At 36.5% G+C, this 22,841-nt stretch overlaps 2 protein-coding genes across 2 annotated transcripts; one reads left to right on the plus strand and one right to left on the minus strand.

Annotated features, from left to right (window-relative positions):
• Nucleotides 1-1,728: 1,728 nt before the first annotated feature.
• Nucleotides 1,729-7,554, minus strand: il10ra (interleukin 10 receptor, alpha). Its single transcript, XM_030151256.1, has 7 exons — nt 7,301-7,554; nt 6,702-6,822; nt 6,321-6,493; nt 6,090-6,232; nt 5,742-5,907; nt 4,387-4,505; nt 1,729-3,309 (listed from the first exon to the last, which is right to left on the minus strand). The coding sequence occupies exons 1-7, from the start codon at nt 7,404-7,406 to the stop codon at nt 2,380-2,382; spliced, it is 1,758 nt and encodes a 585-aa protein (XP_030007116.1). The 5' UTR covers nt 7,407-7,554; the 3' UTR covers nt 1,729-2,379.
• A 7,027-nt stretch (nt 7,555-14,581) lies between these two features.
• On the plus strand, nt 14,582-22,797 carry tmprss13a (transmembrane serine protease 13a). The gene is made up of 13 exons (XM_030152678.1): nt 14,582-14,772; nt 16,953-17,127; nt 17,238-17,348; nt 17,715-17,879; nt 17,981-18,107; nt 18,540-18,635; nt 18,768-18,811; nt 19,752-19,914; nt 20,050-20,231; nt 21,056-21,154; nt 21,432-21,574; nt 21,698-21,850; nt 21,949-22,797. Exons 1-13 carry the CDS (start codon nt 14,755-14,757, stop codon nt 21,961-21,963), a joined length of 1,491 nt encoding a protein of 496 aa, XP_030008538.1. The 5' UTR covers nt 14,582-14,754; the 3' UTR covers nt 21,964-22,797.
• Nucleotides 22,798-22,841: the final 44 nt, after the last annotated feature.

A 22,841-nucleotide genomic window follows, 5' to 3' on the forward strand; every position in this document is an offset into this window, starting at 1 on the left:
TTAAAGGTGTTTATTCCTCTACCCCACTACACCCTAGAGACCATGACTGTAACTTTTACAAAGAACCTATATTTGTTGTGGAGATGTAGTTTTATGCTGTTTTTAACACTGGTTTTGTTTCTGTTGTACATTAACCATATAACGCCAAACGTATCATATTTGATGTATGAGTTTTGAAGCCCTCTCTCTCTCTCTGTCTCTCTGTCTCTCTCTCTCTCTCTCTCTCTCTCTCTCTCTATATATATATATATATATATATATATGTATATATATATATATATGTGTGTGTGTGTGTGTGTGTATATATATATATATATATATATATATATATATATATATATATATATGTGTGTGTGTATATATATATATATATATATATATATATATATATATATATATATATATATATATATATATATATATATATATGTGCGTGAGTGTGTGGAATTTTTTTTTTTTAGATTTGCCACTGCATGAGTGACCTGGTGGAAAAAGGAATTAACAACTCTCTACGCAATAGAAATGGTTGTACTATAAATTGTAAAATTAACATATTAATGTACATTTCACCATCATATTTTGCAATGAGTCAAAAAAATAAATGAATAAATAAGTAAACTAAAAAGATTATAAACAGTGAAATAAACATGCTCTTTGTGTAGTCTAAATTGATTGAGCAGAGACTTTTTCAGGATCTATACTCCATATAAATTTCAATGTTTACATTGGATTATAATTTGGTAATACCGAACAGTTAAACCTCTGTAGACTCTCTGGGCCTTCATACTATTCCTGTGACAGCTGTGTTTATTTTATGATCAGTTTGACCACTGGATAATACTATTGCTGTGTTCCTCATTTAGCAGGAAGTCAAAGCTATATATAGAGGCTTAGCAACAGGAGCAACATTTGGCAATATGATGACTTATAAACATGCACCATTAAATATAAAATAAGATCTAATTGCAAATGTAACAAATAATATAACATACAATTTAGGTGTCATTACATACATATATAGGTCATTTGACAAAAGTATGTATGTATATTACAGTAAATGCTATGGAGGAACCAGAAGTATGTGTTCTTTGTCATCCTGAAAGGCCTTACAAACTGCATGGAATGATGCATAAGAAATATATCCTGTAATCTACACTGGATGGATTATGATTCACACATACATCATGACATTTTGCAGATCTGAGAAGTTCTCACCCTTTAGAATAAGCTAAATGTTGTCTCACTTCCTTGTACTTGATACTACATAGAGAACTAAATGATTTCACCTGGAATCTACCTAATAAACAGAAACCTTCATAACTAGTATGAATACAACAAAAGCAAGTTATGCATCACAATTCAGCTTCGATACAAACATTTGACCTCTTTGTTCTTCAGTGTTATTTGGGGCTTTTTAAAATTGAGTGGAAGTCTGAAAGAGGAAATACCGCGTCTTCCTTTAGAAACTTTGAAACCACTGCCCTACTTCCTGTACATAATTTACATATGGGGATCCCATGTACAGTTATGTAATATGCAGTGTTTCCAGTAGTTATATAGGTTGTCTGAGGGTTTTCCTTGTTTGTTTCTCTGAGTCATGGTTCACCATTTATCATAAATGTCATCTGACTGCTGCTTGGATGTTTTTATCTTTTTTTGTATGACATTTGTACACCATACCATTGAGATAATTTTATTTTAATCACTTATAAATGAGTACAGGCAGCGTTGTGTATGTACCATCATGTGCAATAAATAAAAGGCTTTATTTTTTTTAAATAAAAATAAACCTGCAGTTTTAAGCTCTTAGATACAAAAGTCATTCAGGGAACAACATCATCTCATGACATTATAGTCACCCCACAATAAAGTTGTAAATGTGATGGTAAATAGAAGGAGAATTTCAGAAATGTAGGTTTTATTACTGGCATTGAGTGCCTTTGTTGATGAAGGTGAAAGACAGGGAGATCTGGCAAAATGTCCAAAAGCATGTAACTGTCAAACCGTCTCTCTGCATTTCTTCCCACATCAGTTTCACTTCCGGTATGCTGCTGCTCAGTCGGTTGTAAATATACCCAGAGCGACAAGGCTAAGTCAGGCCTTGAACGTCACTGACTCCATCTCAATAGGCTCCTGAGACACCAGTGAACCAGCATGTGTGTGGTTTAACTTCGGTTTCCTTCCATGTTAAACCTTGTTGTTTGTTCTGTTTCCTTGTCACGGTTCAACCCCTTCACCCTAACGCTGGAACATTTCTATTCCCCAAATTCTAACCAGTCCTTTCTTCATGATACAGAAAATGAATAATGTGAGTCTTTTTGCTCCAGTTAAGCATGTCCGCCTTTTTCTACAAATAGCATTGTTAGATTCCACAGTGCATCAGTCATTAGTGAGCTCTACGTCACAGAGAGACAGCGGCACATTGTTCATATTGAAGTCCTGCTCTCCCTCCACTAGAGGCAGAGACGACAAGGCTGTTAATAATGGGAAAGTCTCCTCCAGTTGTACAAAAGTCATATTAGATGATGCATCTGTTTCACCCATTATCACAGTGTCCATTTGTCCTTTTGTGGAATAAAGCTTTCCTCTGAAAGAGTCCATAATATTACATTTGTTATTGAGCAGTTCATTGTTAATACACACAGATTTGTACTGTTTAACAACCTCAGCTCCAAAATGCACACAATTATGGCACCAAGAGCAGTGACCTGCACCAGAGCAAGTACAGAGCTGAGGGATGGCTCTGTAACCTGTGACGACATCAGCCAGTTCAGACTCTGGAGGCATCTGTTTAAACATCTGCTCATCATCGCATACAGAAATCTGCACATCTGAAGGCCTCTGGGTGCGATAATTACAACCAACAACACATTCCTTTAAAAGTCCACTGTCTTGTCCATCCAGATTTATGGATGAAGAGTCAAGCTGACAGCCAAACCCCACCCCACTGTCCACCCTCTTCCTAGTGGGGTCAGTGTCTGTCCTCTCATCCTGAAGGGGGTATTCTGTCTGACTGCCAGAGCTCTCCTGTCCTACAAGGCTTCCACAACCACTGTCCTCTTGTCTCATTGGAGGACATTCTTCATTTGTATCAGAGGTGGAATTTATGCTGACCCCACTGTCTGTGCTCGTCCTCCTGTCTTCGTCTCCATCCTCATCTGTTATTTCAACATGAAGTGACGGTGACTCTTTGGCATCACACTGTTTCACTTCTGCTCTGTAACTGGACAGGAACCAGCCTTTGTCTGTGACGACTTCCATGGTCCCTTCTCTGACGGAGAGTGGATTCCAGCCACTTACAAGACATTTCTGAAAAGAGAAATCAAATGCTGTACAATGATGCACCTATAGGTACAATGAACAGGTAGTACAGGTCTTGCAGAAAATACAACCTCTCTCTCTCTCTCTCTTTCTCTCTCTCTCGACATATATAGATATAGATATATAGATATATATAGATATATATATAGCTGCGGAAAAAAATTATTACACCACCCTTGTTATCTTGACTTTCGTGTTCATTTTAATGCCTGGTACAACTAAAGGTACATTTGTTTGGACAAATAAAATGATAACAGCAAAAATATCTCATAAGAGTTTTATTTAAGAGCTGATATCTATCCACTTTCCATGTTTTCTTGATAATAACCAAAATCACTTAAGTTCTTACATCAATAGCTATGACATTGTACTGACAAAAAAAAGTGCTTTTAGGCATTCCATGTTTTCTTTTCTGTCTGTTTTAATTACATGATACACACAGGAGTTAGTTTTTGATGACTTTTGATGGTCTAATAATTTTTTCTGTGACTGTATAAACTGTATATACTACTACTCAATGCAAACCCAAATTTAAAAAAAAAAAAAAAAAGTCAAAATGTCAAATGTAACCAAAAGCAGAACTCAATACTTTGCAAATCTCATTAACCTACATTTTTTTCACAACAACACAAAGGAAATACATCAGCTGCTTAAAATGAGTTGGTTTTTATCTTCAAATTTACTATTTAAAGAAAAAAAAGGATTTTTGATCTCAGAATAGTTTAGACAAGGGTGACAAAGGATGGAAAAGTAAGCGGTACTAAAAAGAAACATCTTGCAGTTAATTATATTAACTGGTAACGGGTCAGTAACAGGATTTGGTATAAAAAGAGCATCTAAGTGAGGTAGAATCCCTCGGAGTAAAGTAAACCAATCTGCAAAAAACTGCAACTACAACACTGGTGTTAGAGAAGAGAGGATCCAACACACACATTTGACATGTTTACTAAATCTGAGTGTATGTAGTATTTTTAGAAAGGATTTGTCCTCCTCTGAAAAACTTGACTTCTTCCTCAACAGCGTGCTATTGCATAACTACATTTCAACTTTGTATTTGGTATTTACCAGTGCAACAGGCGTTTTCGCTGGACGTTTCAGGAAACACAGAAGGGAGACTCCCACAATAGCAATGATGATAAATACACCCAAAACAGACAGGGATGATACAGCAATTATGATCCATTCTGTAGGAAGAAAAAACAGGGGGGAGTTGAGTAGGTGTGAAGATGTAAAATATTTCGATGATTAATTTGTCTTCCTTGAAAACTTTAGATCTCTATCTGTGATTCTTTGAAAATAATGTTGGGTCCCAACTTAAAAGTCATATCTGCATGTTTCACGTTTACCCACATGGGTGAAAAGTTTTTGTGTGTAATATCTTTGAAATCGGTGAATGGACTGCTCTTACATGGGTGCTTCTATGAAACTGAGTACATTTTGGTTTCTGCCAGCTTTTTAGACCCAATAATAAAAGAGAAATTTAGACATATTTCCCCCCAGGATGTACCTAATGATGACCTCAGATAAGTGCAAAAAAAAAAAAAATTATACTCTTGCTCTGGGCCATCCCAAAATTAATGAATTTTTAATAAAATAATATTTTTTATAAAATACTGGAACCAAAAACCTACCTAGGTGTCAGTGCATTTGATCTGGAAAACACCTCTGTAAATGGTCTTATATAGCACTGTAATTAAAGACACTGTGTTAAATTTGATGATTTCTAATCCAGACATGCAGGTTTTTCATGAATTGGCAGTCCCACTCCAGGTTTTGTATGTAACCCATCATGTCCACTTGCGTTACATGCAGAACCTGCCCATTTACACACATACAAATCAGTAATGATTTTGCAACAGTGGTCATTTTTGTGAAACACTCTGCCTTGCATAATTAGTTAAATTCCCAAAATGTACCTGTGAGAGATTAAAGAGATATTCAAAAAAATAGTAGCGCGTAATTTTTGTGTCCTTTTGACCGTGTTACATGCGGATTTTTGTATTTAAATATAATGTAAAATAATATAAAAACGTGTTTTGTCTGAAAAATAGTTTGTGTTCTATCTCAGTAAGTATTTATTTTTAAAATAGACCCAAAGGCTTCTAAACTCACCTCATTACATTAGTCTACATCTGGTTTGAATTTTTAGCCCCCATGTCCTGTTTTTAGGGACCAGTTTCATAGAAACACCCATATATGCAACAGATACTTATGGATGAAATACAGGATAAACTATAATAAAATTACAACATAACCTTTTCCATATTTCTTTCTTCAGTTTATTTCTATTGTCACTTTATTTAAAAACTACTACTACTACTTTTTTTTCACATAAGACAACTTCTGTGATTTTAGAAAGCCAAACTACCTCTGGAAGGCTCCTTTCAGCCTGTGCATGAAGATTATTGTGTTTCTCTCACCTTGCTCTGGTAACACAACGCACTGCTGAGACGACTGGCTGCTGGTGAGACCTCCATTACCCTCCACTTTGACAGTGACACAGTATTCTTTCCCCCAATGGAGAGGGCTGAAAGTCTGAGTCGTCTGATCCTCGTCAGTGTCATCTTTCAGGTATGAAACTACATTCTGTAATATAAAAAATCAAAACACAGATCAGCAAAAGGTTAAGATGTCACATTCAGTTTTTTTGCCCCTGATAAAAATTTATGCACATCACTATAAATCAGTAATTCATTAGCCATACATTTATCAACATTTACAAATAAAACATAGACTTTTCCAGTTACAATATTTTTTTTTCTTCATACCGTATTTTGTCCTTTTTCCTCTAGAAAGATGGTGTAAGTAACGCCAAATTTATAAATCTTTTTCAGAATAGGTTTTTGGTGAACATAAACTCTCAGGGTGGTGGATGTAGCCAACAAAGTGAAACTGGGAGGCAGTAATTCACCTGTAAGAACATAGAAAGAGTGTCAAAAACTTTTTCTTTAAGATACTCCAAGGGGTGACTTAAAGAAAGGACATCTAATAATACTTACTTGAAGTTGGGAGAATTTTTTTTTTGGGTGTCCACGCAGACATGTGATCTCCTATGACCAGCTGAACTTGGACCTTATAGGCAGCGCCATAATCATGTATGAGTTTGCTAAGGTTGCAGAAAGACTTTGTGATTTTTGTACAAGTGTCAACCATGGCATATTCACCATTATGTCTGAAATGAGAAAATACACCAGTTAAAAAATTTAGATTTAGAAGATTTAGAGATTAGTTTGATAATCCTACACAGAAAACAGGAAAGGAAACACATTTCAGAGGCAGACGTTGAAATATAGAGCTTTGGATCATTTGTTAATAAAATACAGGAAGTTGCTGAATAGACAGCTGTAATTCTGCAGCAATTTTATGTGATCAGAACTCACTTTCCAAATCGGACGTTATACTGGACGTTAGAAGGGGCATCCACAGGCTTATCCCAAAGTACAGTTACCTCCCCGTCACAAATCTCCACCACCAGGTTGTCAGGTGGAGACAGATTCATTCCTGACAGAGAACATAAACACACATTATGGTTTGTATTTACATAAAAAAAAATAAAAAAATACAGAGAGCAGTTTTGGTATTAAGGTCTGAGATCAAATCTTAGACTAAATGGATACACAAGTGGTGAGTGAATACATTTTACATCAAAACTGTGGACTGGATGAAGTCATACATGAAAAAGGAAGTCAGGGTAATCTTGAAAATTGATCACAGGATCGCCTCTGATTAATGACAATGTGGGGTTTTTTGGTTTTTGTTTTTTTTTTTAAAAGGACATATTTTTACAAACTTAATTTTCCACTTTAATCACTGCATTTATAATGTTGTTAAATAAAAATAATCACTTTTGTTATTCCAATATTAAAAAAAAAAAAAAAAAAGTAAACATCATGATCTAAATAAAAAAAAAAAAAAACTAAATTGTATTAAACAAAGAAAACATTCAGACAAAACATGAAGTGTAACAAATGTTAAATACCTGAAACACCGTTAATATAGATCATCAGGAGGACAAGAATTGGCATCTTTTTGTTTATATCCATTTCTTTTTTGAGAGGTCTCATCATTCTGTCATGAAGTGTCATAATCCATTCAGAAACTGACAAAGTTGCTTAATCCAAGACATCAATGAGGCAAACTGGACAGAAAAAAAACATCTTCTCTCCCAAACACCAGTAAAAGTCAAAATAACATCATAGAATTAACACTGAGCCAAAGAAGTGGCTGCTGTCTGTCTTGTGTTTTTCAGTGATGGTATTATTTGCAAAGTTATACTCATATACCATCCTGCCTCCCCTCCCCTCAACATGATGCACTTCCTGTCTGTGACGCTACATTTGGTTTCGTCTCGCTCTTCTCTCTCAACAAATGTTTCCTTCCTCATTTGTATTTTTTTCTGTTGTCCACACTCTCAACATGGTCATGACATAAACTGAATTGCTGCTGAGAGCTATTTCACACAGAGTCCAAATGCAAATGTCCATGAGAGCAAAAATGAGAAGAGTTCAGAAATTCCCCTTTTACTTTTTATCCGTCTGGAGTTAAAGGGACATTCTGATGGTTATAAATAGCTTTTAAAATGAAATACTGAAACCTATTTAGAATCATCATATTTTTTTATTTTATATCTGAAGTAACTTTCTGCGTGTGTTAATGGGAAAGGGCCAAGTGTATTCTATGACTCATTGCCAAATGATGGGCAAGGTATTGGTAATTTTTAAAATACATCTTTACATCAATTGATTTTAGCTATGAGTTAATAAACTTTTTTTTTACTTAACCCATAAAGACCTAAAGAGCCACCAACAACCAAAACCATCTGCTGATTTAAAATGTTTCATACCTGTTGATCCACTAATCCTATCAATACATGGAAATAATTGGTGTAAAATACAGTTTGTCATCTTTTCATGGTCATCAGATATGACCCATTTGGATGTTCAGAGGCTCCATAGTGAATGTGGAAACACCGTCATCTTCTACAACACTGATTCACAAGTAAAACCCATAGAGTTGAATAAATGACAGTGGATGGACACATTTGGTTTATGTTCAGTTAACGCTATATTTTGCTGAAAAGTCACTTTTTCTTCAGTTTTCTCTGTTTTGGGTTAAAACACAGATGTCAAATATGTGGCCCGGGGGCCAAATCTGGCCCGCCAAAGGGTCCAATCCGGCCTGCGGGATGAATTTGTGAAATGCAAAAATTACACTGAAGATATTAGCAATCAATGATGTCAAAATCATTTTAATTCAGGTTCCACATACAGTCCAATTAGATTTCAAGTGGGTCAGAACCAGTAAAATATTATCATAATAACCTATAAATAATGACAACCTCACATTTTCTCTTTATTTTTTTGGTGTAAAAAAGTAAAATGACATGAAAATGTTTACATTACCAAACTATACTTTTACAAAAAATGTGAATAACCTGTACAAATATGAACAAATGGAAATGTGTTAAGAAAAGTAAATACAATTTTACCAATATTCTGCCTTTTACTAAACGTTTTATGTGATTGTAATGCACATGTGTAAATGATAAACTGATAAACTGAGGCATAATATTGTTAAAATTGCACTTGTTTTTCTTAAGACAATTCAAGCTGTTCATGTTATTCAGACTTTTAAGTAAATTTTGTGGATGTAAACCTGATCATAATAGAATTTTACTTTTTTCCACAGTTAACATTTTACTGGTTCGGCCCACTTGAGATCCAATTGGGCTGAATGTGGCCCCTGAAAGAAAATGAGTTTGACACCCCTGGGTTAAAATAACCCTCAACTTTAGTCTTAGTTTTTATGGACACCTACATGATTAGTAAATTAAATATAGGAAAATACCTGATGTCCACTGTAAAAAAGCAAAATACAAAGGATAATGTCATAATAAATGGCAATAAATCATGTAAGAAAAGGTAAATATAGAAAAAAAAAGAAAAAAATTTGGAACTGCCACCAAAGTAGCACTGGGTCTTTATGGGTTAAGTAGTAAATGTTAAATATTGTGACATATGTGGTGCGGACAAACCTCAGTATTTGTGTGATATCTTCGCCTTATCTTACTCAGAAAGTCAAGTCAAAAGCCACCATAACAAGCTTTACGCCGTTTCGTCAGCATACAAAAAGAAACAGGTGATAACAATGTTTGTGGGTTTGAAACATGGTTTTCCTCTTTCACGATAAGAGATATGAAGACATTTGATCTCAGAAAAATGTACTTTTGTGGTCTGTTTGTAAGTGTCTCTATTATATAGCATGTTAGGGAAATGTGGAAAAGCTTTAAACCAGACCTAGAGTTCTAAATATTAACACAGTTGTGTGGAAGAAGGGGATGGATTTAGAATTTAGTCACCACATTAATGATATGTCTCAGTTAATTTTTTTCAAATCCAAGCCTTTTTTTACAGCTTTTCATGGGCTCGTTTTCTACATCATTCATCAAATCATAACCTTACTGATATTATCACGCTGAAAGATCATGTATTAGCTGAAAATCAACAAACAGAGCAGCCAAAATATCCATATCACTACATTTGAGGAAAATGTTTCACCTATGCAACAAGGGGATAAGACTTGAAGTTTGTGAGTCCTTTTTTTTTTTTTTTCACCCTTTTTTCCATTATGCTTTCAGTTCTAAGAAAACCTTTGCTCTGACTTACTCATCACATAGATCCACTCAGTTTCCTCTTCTGTACCTCACAACCTCTGGAATGGTACATGACTCTAAGGTTTTAGTTCCTGATTAATGAAACCACCCCCCACAGCATAGATGTGTGACTGCGTCTTTCCCTTTTGCTTTCTGTTTTGCAGAGTTTAAATTAAGCTTTCTCTGATGTTGTTTGTAGGTGATACGTTTATCTTTGTTACACTGTTTAAGAATAGTATTGAACACTGTTACCCATAAAGTTGTGACAGTGTGATTTATTCTTGGTATATTAAGTGTAACTGGGACTCAGTATGTAATCAGTGCACCTGGTCAAAGGTGATAATAATGTGAATAAATATGAATAAAAAGAGGCATGTGTCTGAAAGCAATATTATTCCAAGTTTATGGGCACCAGTGTACATGCAGATGTTTATGATATCACCCTCTAGTGGTCTTTAATGGTGGATACTCCATTATACATATTATGTGATATACTGGAACTAACCATATTCTTAATGCCTCAGAGAGATTTGGATTTAACTAAGTGACATGATTTTTATCAAAGCTAAGATGTCCTTCATGTAGGTAGGCATATAATTCAGTGCCAAAGTGAAATATGCACAAACAGCATAGACTGAGATGGAAAAGAGCCAAGAATGAATCGATCCCTCTGGTTTTACGCTAATGAACAGCAACCACAAAACAATAGTGCAGATGTGACCTCTGCTGAGACAACGATTAAGAAATTCTGAACATGAAAGTGGAGGGAAACAAGAGGACCTGCAAGAGGAACTAGAAAACGTTTAGAAAGTGACGGTCCGGAGAGAAATCAGGGCTGTTGACCTCAGCCTGGGAATGTTGGAGTTGCAAAAGAACAACAGGAACTGCAAAAATTCTACTAAAAATCAGTTAACAGAAGTGGGGTATTACTTAAAAAACATGTGTTGTCTGTAACTGAAGGGTTTATTAACATTTACCACTCATATATTTATTTATATATTCATTTATTTATCAGACAATGCAGTAAAACATAGTTGATACACAAACAGCATATTGCATTTAACTAGTTAGAAAATAAGCTACAGAATAAACAACAACAACAACAACAACAACAAAATAGGACCAATGGCACTGTAGCTCACTGGCATGTTCTATCAAATATCAATAACAAGTTGAATTTGCGAGGTTGTCAGGTTCTCTTGCTATGTTGCTATGTAAATTAAATGAAAGTCCATGTATAACTTCCTATCTGCACTCAATAGAAACTATATTGATATCTGTAACCATTTCCATGTTATAAGGCATCAAAATATGGACCATTATAACTAAAGGCATTTTTTTTTTTTTTTAATAATTCGGATATAAAATATTTTAAATGAATCCGACCAGTAGTTTTGTCAGAAATGTTTGAAGAAATTACAAAAGGAGACAATGATGAAGACGATTCTAGACGCAGCACTGTCACAATAGCTCATAGCCTATGGGCCATGAGCTAAGTAAATATAAATAATACATATAAATAAAATAAAATAATAAATATAAATAAAACATAAATAATAGTACAAACAAACAACATAAAGTCCTATTCACATTTACCACACATTTAGAACATGTTCTTGTTTTGTTCCCAGTCTGCTCTTAACCTTTGCTGTGAATGTTTTGACGTCTGTTTACAGTTTTATTACATGTTCCAGATTTGACTGCCCTTTATGAAGAGAGCTGACTGTCCAAATGGGATTCCACAGTCGGGAATTTAACAGTTATTATTTAAAAAGTGCATCCTGTCCTTGGATGAAATTTTGAAGTTGCTCTAGTTCTAATTTATTAAAACATTTGTAAATTAATTTCAGGAAGAGGAAATCAGTGACGCTTTCAAAAGTCATATTTTTCCAGGATGTGACAATGATGCAAGGAAACTGAGTTTTTATCCATAATTTTCAGAACTTGACTGTATAATGAATGTATTTTATTGTAGAAGGAGCTGCTTGAGCCCAAACTGCAGAGACTATGATATATGGAAGAAGATGCTAATATATTAACAAATACTGCATTCACTAAATTTCAAACCCTCTGAATGTGTGTGAGTGTGAAACTAAATGGAAAGTTATCAATCTATTTAATTCTATCGGTGGGTCAATATATAATTGAGGGACTTTTTGAGTTACCTTTACAGGGTAACTCAAGTTGGCAGGTATAGTTGACATTTTTTTCTGTTTTCATGCCTAAAATCAACATAACCATAACACCACATAGTGTTTTTGTAAAGATTCTTCGAAATATCATATAATTGAGTAACATTGAAATTGAAAATTATTTATAAAGATATTGTAGGAACACTGTTGACATAAAAGTGTGATAAATACACACTTGACTCACACACTTTATATTAAATAACTAAGAGGAAAAAGAACATACCATGAAGTCTTGCCAGTGTTTTTCTCAGGAGGAAATGACATCTTGTGAAGAAGGCCATGTGATTTGGGAATTAACAGACTTCCTTGTGAGGCGTTTAGTGCTTAGTTGAAAGTGATTTCTCAGATAAAGACACAATTTGTTATTTTCCATATAAAATTTGATATATTTCCAAAAAAGAAATGTCTGTCATGATTATCTCAACTTAATAAAAAGAACACAATTAAAACAATTTTTGAATAAGCAAATTAGGACGGTTGTTTAGTTGACATTTTTGTTTGTCTAGTCATTTATTGATTATTCATTAATGATTTATTAATAAGTGGTTGTTTCCGTAATTAGGGTGACATAATTAGGGTGCAGTGGATAGCACTCATGCCTCACAGCAAGAAGTTCCTGGGTTCAATTCCTACACCACTCGATGGGGGTGGGACCTTTCTGTGTGGAGTTTGCATGTTCTCCCCGTGTCTGCGTGGGTTCTCCCAGGGTACTCTGGCTTCCTCCCACCATCCAAAGACATGCACTGATAGGTTAATAGGTTAATCTAAATTGTCCATATGTGGCCTGGTATAAGTGAGGAGGCGGGACACAATTCTAAAATTTCTAGTGGGTATCTTTTATTTCCCAGAGAAACTGAAAGATCAGTGGCTTTCTCTTTTTATGGATAGTAGTTTGTTAACAAAAGGAAATACAGAAAATAGGCAACAGCAGTGGCAAGGCACTTTTTTGTCTGTCTTTGTCACAGCGGCTAGCCCAATTCACGAACAAAAACTGCCCTGTAGATCCGCTCCCCTGCTGTGATGCTACTACGTATAGCCGCCCAGCGCAGCGTGATCTGGAGTCAGCTCTCTCTCTAGTCCGGTCTATCGGTCGGGACGTTTGCCTCGTTGTGATCGATTCACTTCCGTGTCGCGCAATATGACGTCACCGCCGAGCCCGTCTGTGGCAAGCTACAACCCGGAACGCGTCCCAAAGACACGCCAACAATCAAAGAGGAAACAAGGACCTCCAAATTCTGTTAGTCCCCTGTTCACCCGGTTACACATAGATGTGAATGTGTGAGTGATCGTTTGTCTCTATATGTCAGCCCTGCGATGAACTGGCGACATGTCCAGGGTGTACCCCGCATTCGCCCATAAGTAGCTGGGATAGGCTCCAGCGACCCCCATGACCCTGGTGATTATAAAGCGGGCTCAGAAAATTAATGTGTCCGTAATTACATAAATATGGAATTTTTAAAGACATGATCATAATAGACATAAAAAACATTATTTTTGTTTTTTTGCTTTTCATAAAGATGTATGCAAGATATATCCCATGGATTTCAAAAGTCCCTCAATTATATATTGACCCAGTTACTTGAATAGGTATTGGTGTATTTTAATGATAATAGGAAATTTCTTTCACAATTTTCTCCATTTGACAAAAATCATAATTAACCCATAAAGATCCAAAGCTCCACTGTTAACCAAAGGCATCTACGGATCTCAAATGTTTAATACCTGCTGATCCACTAATCCTATCAATCCATGTAAATAATTGGTGTAAAATACAGTTTGTCATCTTTTCATGGTCATCAGATATGACCCATTTGGATGTTCAGAGGCTCCGTAAAGAACATGGAAACACTCATCTTCTGTACATGTACAGTTTATTACATCTTTGCTGAATAACTCACTTTTTCTTCAATTTTTTTCTGTTTTGATAGAATTACCTCTGAGTTTTCATGAATGTCTAAATCAAATATAGGATATTAAATATAGGAAACTACATGATTTACAGTGAGAAATGCAAAATACAGAGGATGATATTGGTAATGGATAATGATAATAAATCACTTAAAGGTTATATACAGATCATCTTGGAATTGCCACAAAAGTAGCACTGGGCCTTTATGGGTTAAGATGAAATCCTTAAAACAAGAAGCTCAGGATGCCATTTTGGTTCAGGGCCCCACCTGCTCAGCTGGTGTCACTTGAACCGTAATGGCTTCATACTGTGGAACCAGCTTTGGCTGCCATGAAACTGGTCTAACAGGTGTGAAACTAGTGCACAGGGTACGCCCATCTCTGTGAGCAGAAGAATGAAGGATTTGAGAGTTGGATGGAGGCTGAAGGTGGGAGGTGTTAAGACAGGAGGGAGGGGGGGTTGCAGACTCACCTGTTGATGTTTGATTGAAAGTCAATACAAAGGAGAATAGAAAGGAGAGAAGACAAGACAGTAGAGAGTAGAGGTGCTTAAGGCGGCGTCAGCATAGTCTAACCTTTTCACCGTGACTAAGTAAACGCCTGGATGTAAAAAAAAAAAAAAAAAAAGCTCCACCCACTTGCCCTTACCTCCACTTCTTGCTCTATGCTGCCCTGAGTCCGATGGCAAAGCATGACCCGGTAGGTTCTCCCTTTTGTTCTCTTCTTCTTTTGGATAAAACTTGTTACTCATACAAATGGCTCTTCTCATCTCTTCTCTAACCTCAGCCTTCCTCCTTTCTTTAATTAATAAGTCGATACATTTCTACACTGATTAACTATCTTCAAATTTAAACAGTATTCTGGTCTGTTCTAGTTCACCTGTGTCTTTGTATGCTTTGTTTGACTTTCTGTGTGTTCTGTGAATCCTCTGTAAACTTATCTGAGTGGAACGCTATTCATTCCAGGTCATCATAGACTCACATCAGATGTTTCTTTGGCTTAAGAGAGTTTGGTAAACTAATTAAAGTCTTTTAAACACCTTCTGTCTCAAGACTTAAGAATTTACATTTTTATTATCTTTAACCATCAACTGTAATTAATTGGAAACTGTTTTGTTCTTGTTCTGTGACACATTCACGGAAAAAAAAAGTTTTTTCGTACATGTATATACATTTTTCCTGTATGTGTGAGTGTATCTGTACAATAAAAAGAAATCAATATTCTGAGGTTAGAAATGAGATCAAACACAAACACAATCAAAACAAAGCAAATATATATCCAATCTGCTGCTGGATTGATTTTTACACTCAGTTGACTGGACATTTCTGCTTATTTTACTTGTAAACAGCTCTAATACATTTATACATATTTATATGTCACTGCAGATAATGACTATCAATTTGAATTCCTCTTCAGCTCCACATACTGGAAAACAAAACATTGAGGGATGTTTTCTAACTGTATATGATTATACTTATTCTCTGCATGTAAAATTGACCTTTTAAATGTCATGTGAAGACCCCCTAATTACTTTTAATTCTTCAGTAATTTTCCATAGTAATGCCCTACAGGTAGACTATGGAATATGATCCATGTATATTCAGCCGAGAAATATGATGAACATGGTCTTCCACCTATTTCAGCTCGACCATTTTGCTTCAGTCAATGGGGTGAATGCTACCTATAGGCGTATTTTGAAATGTGATCACCATACAATAGGAATATTCTTATGAAACACCTTTGTTAGGGAGCCTACCTGTGGGTCTTTCAGTACCACCTTCACAGATAAATTCCTTTCTCTGTCGACAAAAGATTTTTTTTCCCTTTTTTTGTTTGTTTGAAGAGGGGTCACAGTGTACATTTTCTATAGCTGTTGGGAACAAAAATAATCTTAAAGAAGAGATAAGATTGGTTAAAACATAGACCAAGAGAGCGACAATCAAGGGATCAGCAACAGACAAAAGTTTATATCTTATAAACAAATCTAAAAGATCTAAAAGATTTGGATTTTATTAATTGTGACTAAAGGAACTGAACCCAAATCCATCTGTAACTGCTGAGAAATGTATCAAACCTGTATTTTCACATTGTTTCTTATACGGAAAATAGTTAGATGACATAGCAAACAGGTGATCAGGCCACAATGTGGTGAAAACAAGTTTAGCCACATAACACCCTGGATTCCAAAACATTCACTCTTCTGAGAAACGAGTTAGACAATTAAATTATACAACAGTGAAAACCAAAGCAGCAGTAACTGGGATATACAGCAGACAGTGATACTCTGCCGAATCTGGAGGAGACTTAGACTAACCTACATTATCTACTGTCATGGTGAGCTCATGGTGATCAGGTAGTCAGAATGGAGGAAGAAAGATGATTATCACAGCTTCTTATAAAGAAGTCTTTTCAGCCAGTTTTCTTATGTGTCCCAAAAAAGAAGAAGTTTAGATTACACTGTTTGTCTAAAACTAGGACTGAAACAGGCCAAAGATGATAATATGAATCAAAAAAACTAAACAAACAAACAAACAAAAAAAAAAACAATTGAAAACCTAGCGTTTTACCTGTTGCCAGGATACACCAGGTGTGGAATTAAACATAGACTTGATAATAGTAATAGGTTTGCATAGAGGACAGTGTGTACGTGACTACTCCTGGCAACTGCAAACATGCAAGAAATGCATGTCTCTCTTTATTACCTGTATATTTAATGCCAATCAGGTCTGGTCTGGTCTTCCATATAAGGATAATGGAGGACACAATAAAGAACAAAGACTTCATATTACAATGTGTATTATTCCAACAAGGATTGCCATGTTTTTAATTATCTCTTCCTCTTGGTTATTTATCTTCCTTTGTTTTGTTTTTTTCCATAGAACGAGCCCCCTCCTCCTTACTACTCTGTTGCTGTGCACACCCAGCCTCCCCTCAAGTCCTATGAGGAGGTGGTGTATGGCAAGGGTTCAGGCTTGACACCCCCTACCCAGCCACATTACATCCCCCAGTATCCACCACCTGGGACAGTTTCCCCAGTCGTGTGTCCAAGCATACGTGAGAATATTTTCCTAAAAATACAATATATTCTGGCCCTCAGGCATAAATAAACACATAGTGTGTTTATGTCTGTATGTGTGAACTGTCTATTTGTGTTTTGTGTCCAGCTCCGGGCAGTAAACGGAAAAGATGCTGTGCAACTAATTCCCGATGTTATGGAGGCTCCGGGGGAATCCTCCTGGTCCTGGCTCTGATGGCTTTGGCCATCTGGCTTGGAGGTATGCACTGGTCCTTCATATGAAATGTGGGTGATCATATTCATTTTCTGCTCTTGTTTATTCTAGGTCACTTTATTTGCTTGAAAAGCATATGTCTGCTTTTTTCTGCTTTACTGTTGAAGGCTTTGAGAGGGAAATTCTTCTGTCTTATTCTCAATCAGTCTGAGTTTATTGTAATAAGATATAAAACTTTTGTGTAGATTGCCACGTAAGGTAAGCCTGGCAAACTATGTGTAAGACCCATAATGATTGCGACATCTTACTGTTCCTGTTTCATACCTAGACTTTTTTTATCTGACGTCAAACATGACCCAATATGCCTCCTCATCCCCATACTCATTCATACACGTTCTACTCCAACTGCAGTGCGTTATGGCACTAGGATAGCAACAGTAGCGATCCTCTACGATGAAGATGATGATGACAAAATTGAAAATCCTCCTGTATCGAAGAATGAAAACTGCCCTGAAAATTCTGTCCAGTGCGATGGGATAAAAAACTGTCTGCTGGGCAGTGATGAAACAGTCTGTGGTGAGAAGGCACACACAGACTGATTATAACATATTTTTAGATCACAGTGTAGACTACCAAAAAGACTAAGCTGCCTCCTTTTTTTTCCCCATCTCCCTCAGTGAGGTTTGGTGATGGAAGCAGTCTGCAGGTCAGGACTGCTGAAGATGGTCGCTTCTTACCAGTGTGCGCCAATGGCTGGGACCAACGCTACGCTGACCAAACTTGTGCTCAACTAGGATTCAAGAAGTAATGACTACCACTTTAACTTAAAAAAAATAGTTGGATTTGTCTGAAAATGTGTTAATCTGTCTGAGAGCGGCAACATCATTTCTAAAAACATCATACTCAGCGTCATTCTGTATCATCATTTTCATGATGTAGCCCAGACTTCATAAAAGGGTGATTGAGGCAGTCATTTAGCTACACCCGATTTCAGCAGCTGCCTGTAAACATGTGCCTCCTCGCTCCAACCTGTAATTTACCCAGTCAGAGGTATCACCTGCCGCTGTGTGTTTAAGGGGTAGATTGATTCTCCACAGGTCTCTCTGGGGTGCCTCAGTGTGGCACAACTAGAATGAGTTCCCAGACCCAATCAGGCATCATTTTCTCAAAAATTCTCTCTCAATGTGCAAGTTATTTCTCTTCTGCTTCCTGAACTGCCTTTCTTTTTATCTTCAGCTCCCATTCCACTCAAGCAGTACCTTTCCAAGGCTCCCTTTCTCTTCAAATGAACAGAAGATCATCTTCACTTGTCCAGAGTCTGGTCAATGTCAGGTAAATCATGTATTTCTACTCTTTGTAGTCTGAGTTCATTGCAAATTCAGTTTCATTATGTGAATCTACTTGATATTTATGAGAAAATGTGCCTATGTTCACTGACATGTTTCTCTTATGGTGCCATCATAGTACTTCTTGCCCTGGCCAAGAGATTGTCTCCCTGCAGTGTGTGGGTAAGGAGCTGCCATCTGTTCCTACAGTCATGTGTTACACGCAAGCCCTCTGTCTTTCTATCTCTTGCTATCCTCTCTATCTTTATGTCAATTCTTATTCGAATAAAAATTGACATTATGTGTTTAGTGCCGCTGCCTTCAGAGCTGTCAGTGTTGAGATTTATGTATTTTGATACTGAGAGTCAAACACATGTGTTGAAAATCTCTTAAAGGTGTTCAGTTGGTTTGAGATGTGATGATGTAATTCACTGTCATCCAACCATTCATTCAGCCCTCGTGCTTTAACTACGTGAGCATTGTCTTGCTGGAAGAAACCACCCTTATCAGGGGAGAAAAGGGATAAGTAGATCCCAACCAAGCCAGCCAAATGCCCTGGTGGCATAAATGTCCTCCCTGTAGGGGTCACCATTCAGGCCTGTGTAGTTCTCTTGCCAGACATGCACACTCTTGAGGAGAATGTGGTGAAAGATGAAACATATGATCATAAAACTTCTTTGTTACAGCTCTGTAGACCAGGGAAGTGGGTCTGGCATCTTTTATCTGTCAAATGGGCTGTGACTCAGTGTTCAGCACTGTTACCCCAGAGCAAGAACTATCCCAGCTTCCATTTCTAGTCAGAGCAGTCATTGTCTGTTATTCATGCCGTCTAATCATGCCCTGCATTGTCTGAGGAAGAATTGTTCTTCTTTTAATTACATGTTACACTAGTACCAGAGCATTGTGGTCATTAAATGAGCATTGTTGGCTATAATTTCTGACTATAGTCACTGATGTGTTTTCTATAAAATCAAACGCAGACATCACTTTCGACATGTTTACTGTTACTAATGAAACATTTGAACTAAAATCAAAATTAAGTTAGTTTAAACAGCATTTTTATAGATGCAGCAGAACATGAATGGAAATTATTTTTATATCTCAAACCATATCTTGTCCTCAGACTGTGGCCGTCAACAGTCCACATCCCGGATCATAGGTGGCAGCATAGCTAAGGTGGGTCAGTGGCCCTGGCAACTGACTCTCCACTACAGAGGGTCCCACGTCTGTGGAGCAGTCCTGGTCTCACCTTATTTTGTGCTGACTGCTGCTCATTGCTTTCCAAGGTGAATGACTGAGATGGAAAAACGATTAATTTTCTGTCAATACATTAGTACTAATATAATATGTGCTCTAATACCAAATCACTGTTCTTCCTTTTGTTTGCTGAACTGACTTTTTTTTGTTTTACTTTACAAAAGCAACCCTGAATCGAAACCTCTTAACCCAAGGGACTGGAAGGTTTATGGCGGAGTTGTGTCCCTGGACGAATTACCACAACCATATGTGGTTGAGAAGATCCTGGTCAACGAGAACTACAACAGCAAGACTAATGATCAGGATGTGGCTCTGCTTAAACTTGCATCACCAGCTGTCTTCAATGGTCAGTCAAGTCTCTACTTCATTAAAGGATGGTCTATGACAGAAAGTCTTGTATGACGCAATGCAAGTATTTGAAGATAGAAATGATAATGTGGTCATTAGTAATAAAACCATTTAACCTTAAACTGTATATAAAGATGGACACGGATAGTGAAGACAGAACATGTCAGTCTCCCCTTATGGCTGGTTTTAGTAGGTTTATTTCTATATTTTATAAATCCTGCCCCCTCCATGTCAATGAACAAGACTGTGGACAAACTAAAAAGTGAAAGAACACATCAGGTAAAAGTTTTATATATATTTCATAAAACTTTCATGTGTTCAAATTGTCATCTTTCTGATTAATTTGTTGTCGTTTATCAATTGCTTGATATTTTAAAATGGTTGAATGACAGCTGTAATGACCAGTTACAGTCTCAAATGTAAAAGACGCATGACCATAAACCAATCAGGTGGCCGGCTAGCACAAGCAACATGGCAGTACCAATGACTGAAGGATTGTGGTTTCATTTTTACACATTGGGAGGAAATTGCATCCATCTTTCTATACACATATAATGTACATACATCTATGCAGTTAAATGAATTTGCCATGATTCAGTGTTGAAACATCTTTTAGCAAGTTACTAAATGGAACTAAATCCAACATGTATTAGCTCTGTAACACAGAAAAATAAACTATGTAGAGATTGAAGCTTTTATGTGCTATCAGTTGTGTAATGTAGTCACATGTAGTTATTTATATTGTACAGACTTATCACGGGAAAATATACATTGCTGGTGTGTTTGTAAAAGCTAATAATGAGGTGTTTTTGTATTGTGCAGATAGAGTCCAGCCAGCTTGTCTGCCTTTTTTTAACAAAAAATTTGCCCATGGAACTGAATGTTGGACCTCAGGCTTTGGTACCACTGATGCAGGATCAAGTAAGTTGGACTATAAAGACACCAGGTACACTACAAATTCTATAACAAATGACCTAGTAAGATGCATACAAACAGAGAGTAAATATAGAGACACATACAAATGATATTTTCTTGAATTGTTTAGATATGGCCTGGAAAATGATTCCTATCCTTATAACCATTAATATGATGGAACATAAGTTAGTCAGTCAGCCTGGTCCAACAGTGTTTATTGTTGTATTCAAGATTTTTGTCAGACAATCAAATGAGCATATGACTTTTTTTTTCCTCGATACAGACAGGGTTTCTAATTCTCTAAGAGAGGTGACTGTTGACATCATTGAGAGGCAAGTATGCAACAGCCCTAGAATGTACGGGGGAACCGTTACCAAGAACATGATCTGTGCTGGGCACCTGTCCGGAGGCAGAGATTCTTGTCAGGTGGGCAATATGATTTGCAGTAATCAAATTCCAAACACCAAGCACGCTTTAAAATGTGTTTTGTGTTTTCCATGTCCAGTTGCTGTCAGAGGAAAAGTTTATAATAAAGTTCTTGTTTTACAGGGTGATAGTGGAGGACCTCTGGTATGTGAGTCAGAAAACGTTTGGTACCTGGCAGGAATTACCAGTTGGGGGTCTGGCTGTGGTTTAGAAAACAAACCTGGTGTTTACACCAAAGTTACCAGTGTTTTGCCATGGATCTACAGCAATATGCAGGTAAGAATGGATTGAGCAAATATTGACTGATACATATTACAGTAAGATTTATGTGTCACAGGATTCCTCCACCTTAACTCTTCTTATTCCTCCTACAGCGAGAGAGGCCCTGATGCCACTTGTCTGGTACTCTTGATTTACCTCCCCAGTCCCCAAAGAGCTCTGCACTATGAACTCATCTCAGAGTGATGAATGAAGAATGAATTAATGAAGGAGTACTGTAGACATGAAGAAAGGATGGGTGAAAGTATAGATGTTATCTGCTGGCTTGGTGGAGCAGCAGTAACAAAACATTTGTCTTTAACCTCCACATCATCTATACTTGCATGACTACAGCCATGTGTTTGTTTTATATGTGTATAACTTAAACTTGATTATTGATGCACACTAATCAAGGCACTGACTTCAGGCTTGCATTCTTGATTTAATCCCTCTGCGTGTATTTGTGTGTATGTAGACACACATATATATATATAAAACCCTTCTCTTGTGTTCTGTGCAAATGCAGCCAACTCTGCTGTGATATCTTTAATATAGTTTTAGGATTGGCTCCTGAAAAGTTAGAGGTGTGTTTTTTGACACACATCTCAGGTTATTCAATGCTGCTGACCTTGTTAAAATAAAAAAGGAGCACTTTATGTATTCACTTTGGGAAGAAAGAAATCAGTGTGACTTGGTAACTCTAATGAGCTGGCACTCTGTGCACCTACACCTCCTTTTGTACTCACACTGTGAATATTTTTCATTCAGAAATTATGCTTACATTACATACCTGTTTTGTTCTTTATGTTTAATATTTACCTATGTTGGCCATGTTGATTTTTCTATTTTTCTGTGGGATTATTGCTTTAATTGTCAATAAATAGATCAGATAAACATTAAAATTATTGTAAGTCTGTATTGTGAAACTAATCAAGTACAGAATAAAGTCTTGACCACAAGATGAACATACTGTCAGTCACATTCATGCATGTGGGAGTGGATGGTGTTG

Source organism: Sphaeramia orbicularis, chromosome 13 (genome assembly GCF_902148855.1).
Source record: "Sphaeramia orbicularis chromosome 13, fSphaOr1.1, whole genome shotgun sequence".
NCBI classification, from domain to species: Eukaryota; Metazoa; Chordata; class Actinopteri; order Kurtiformes; family Apogonidae; genus Sphaeramia; species Sphaeramia orbicularis.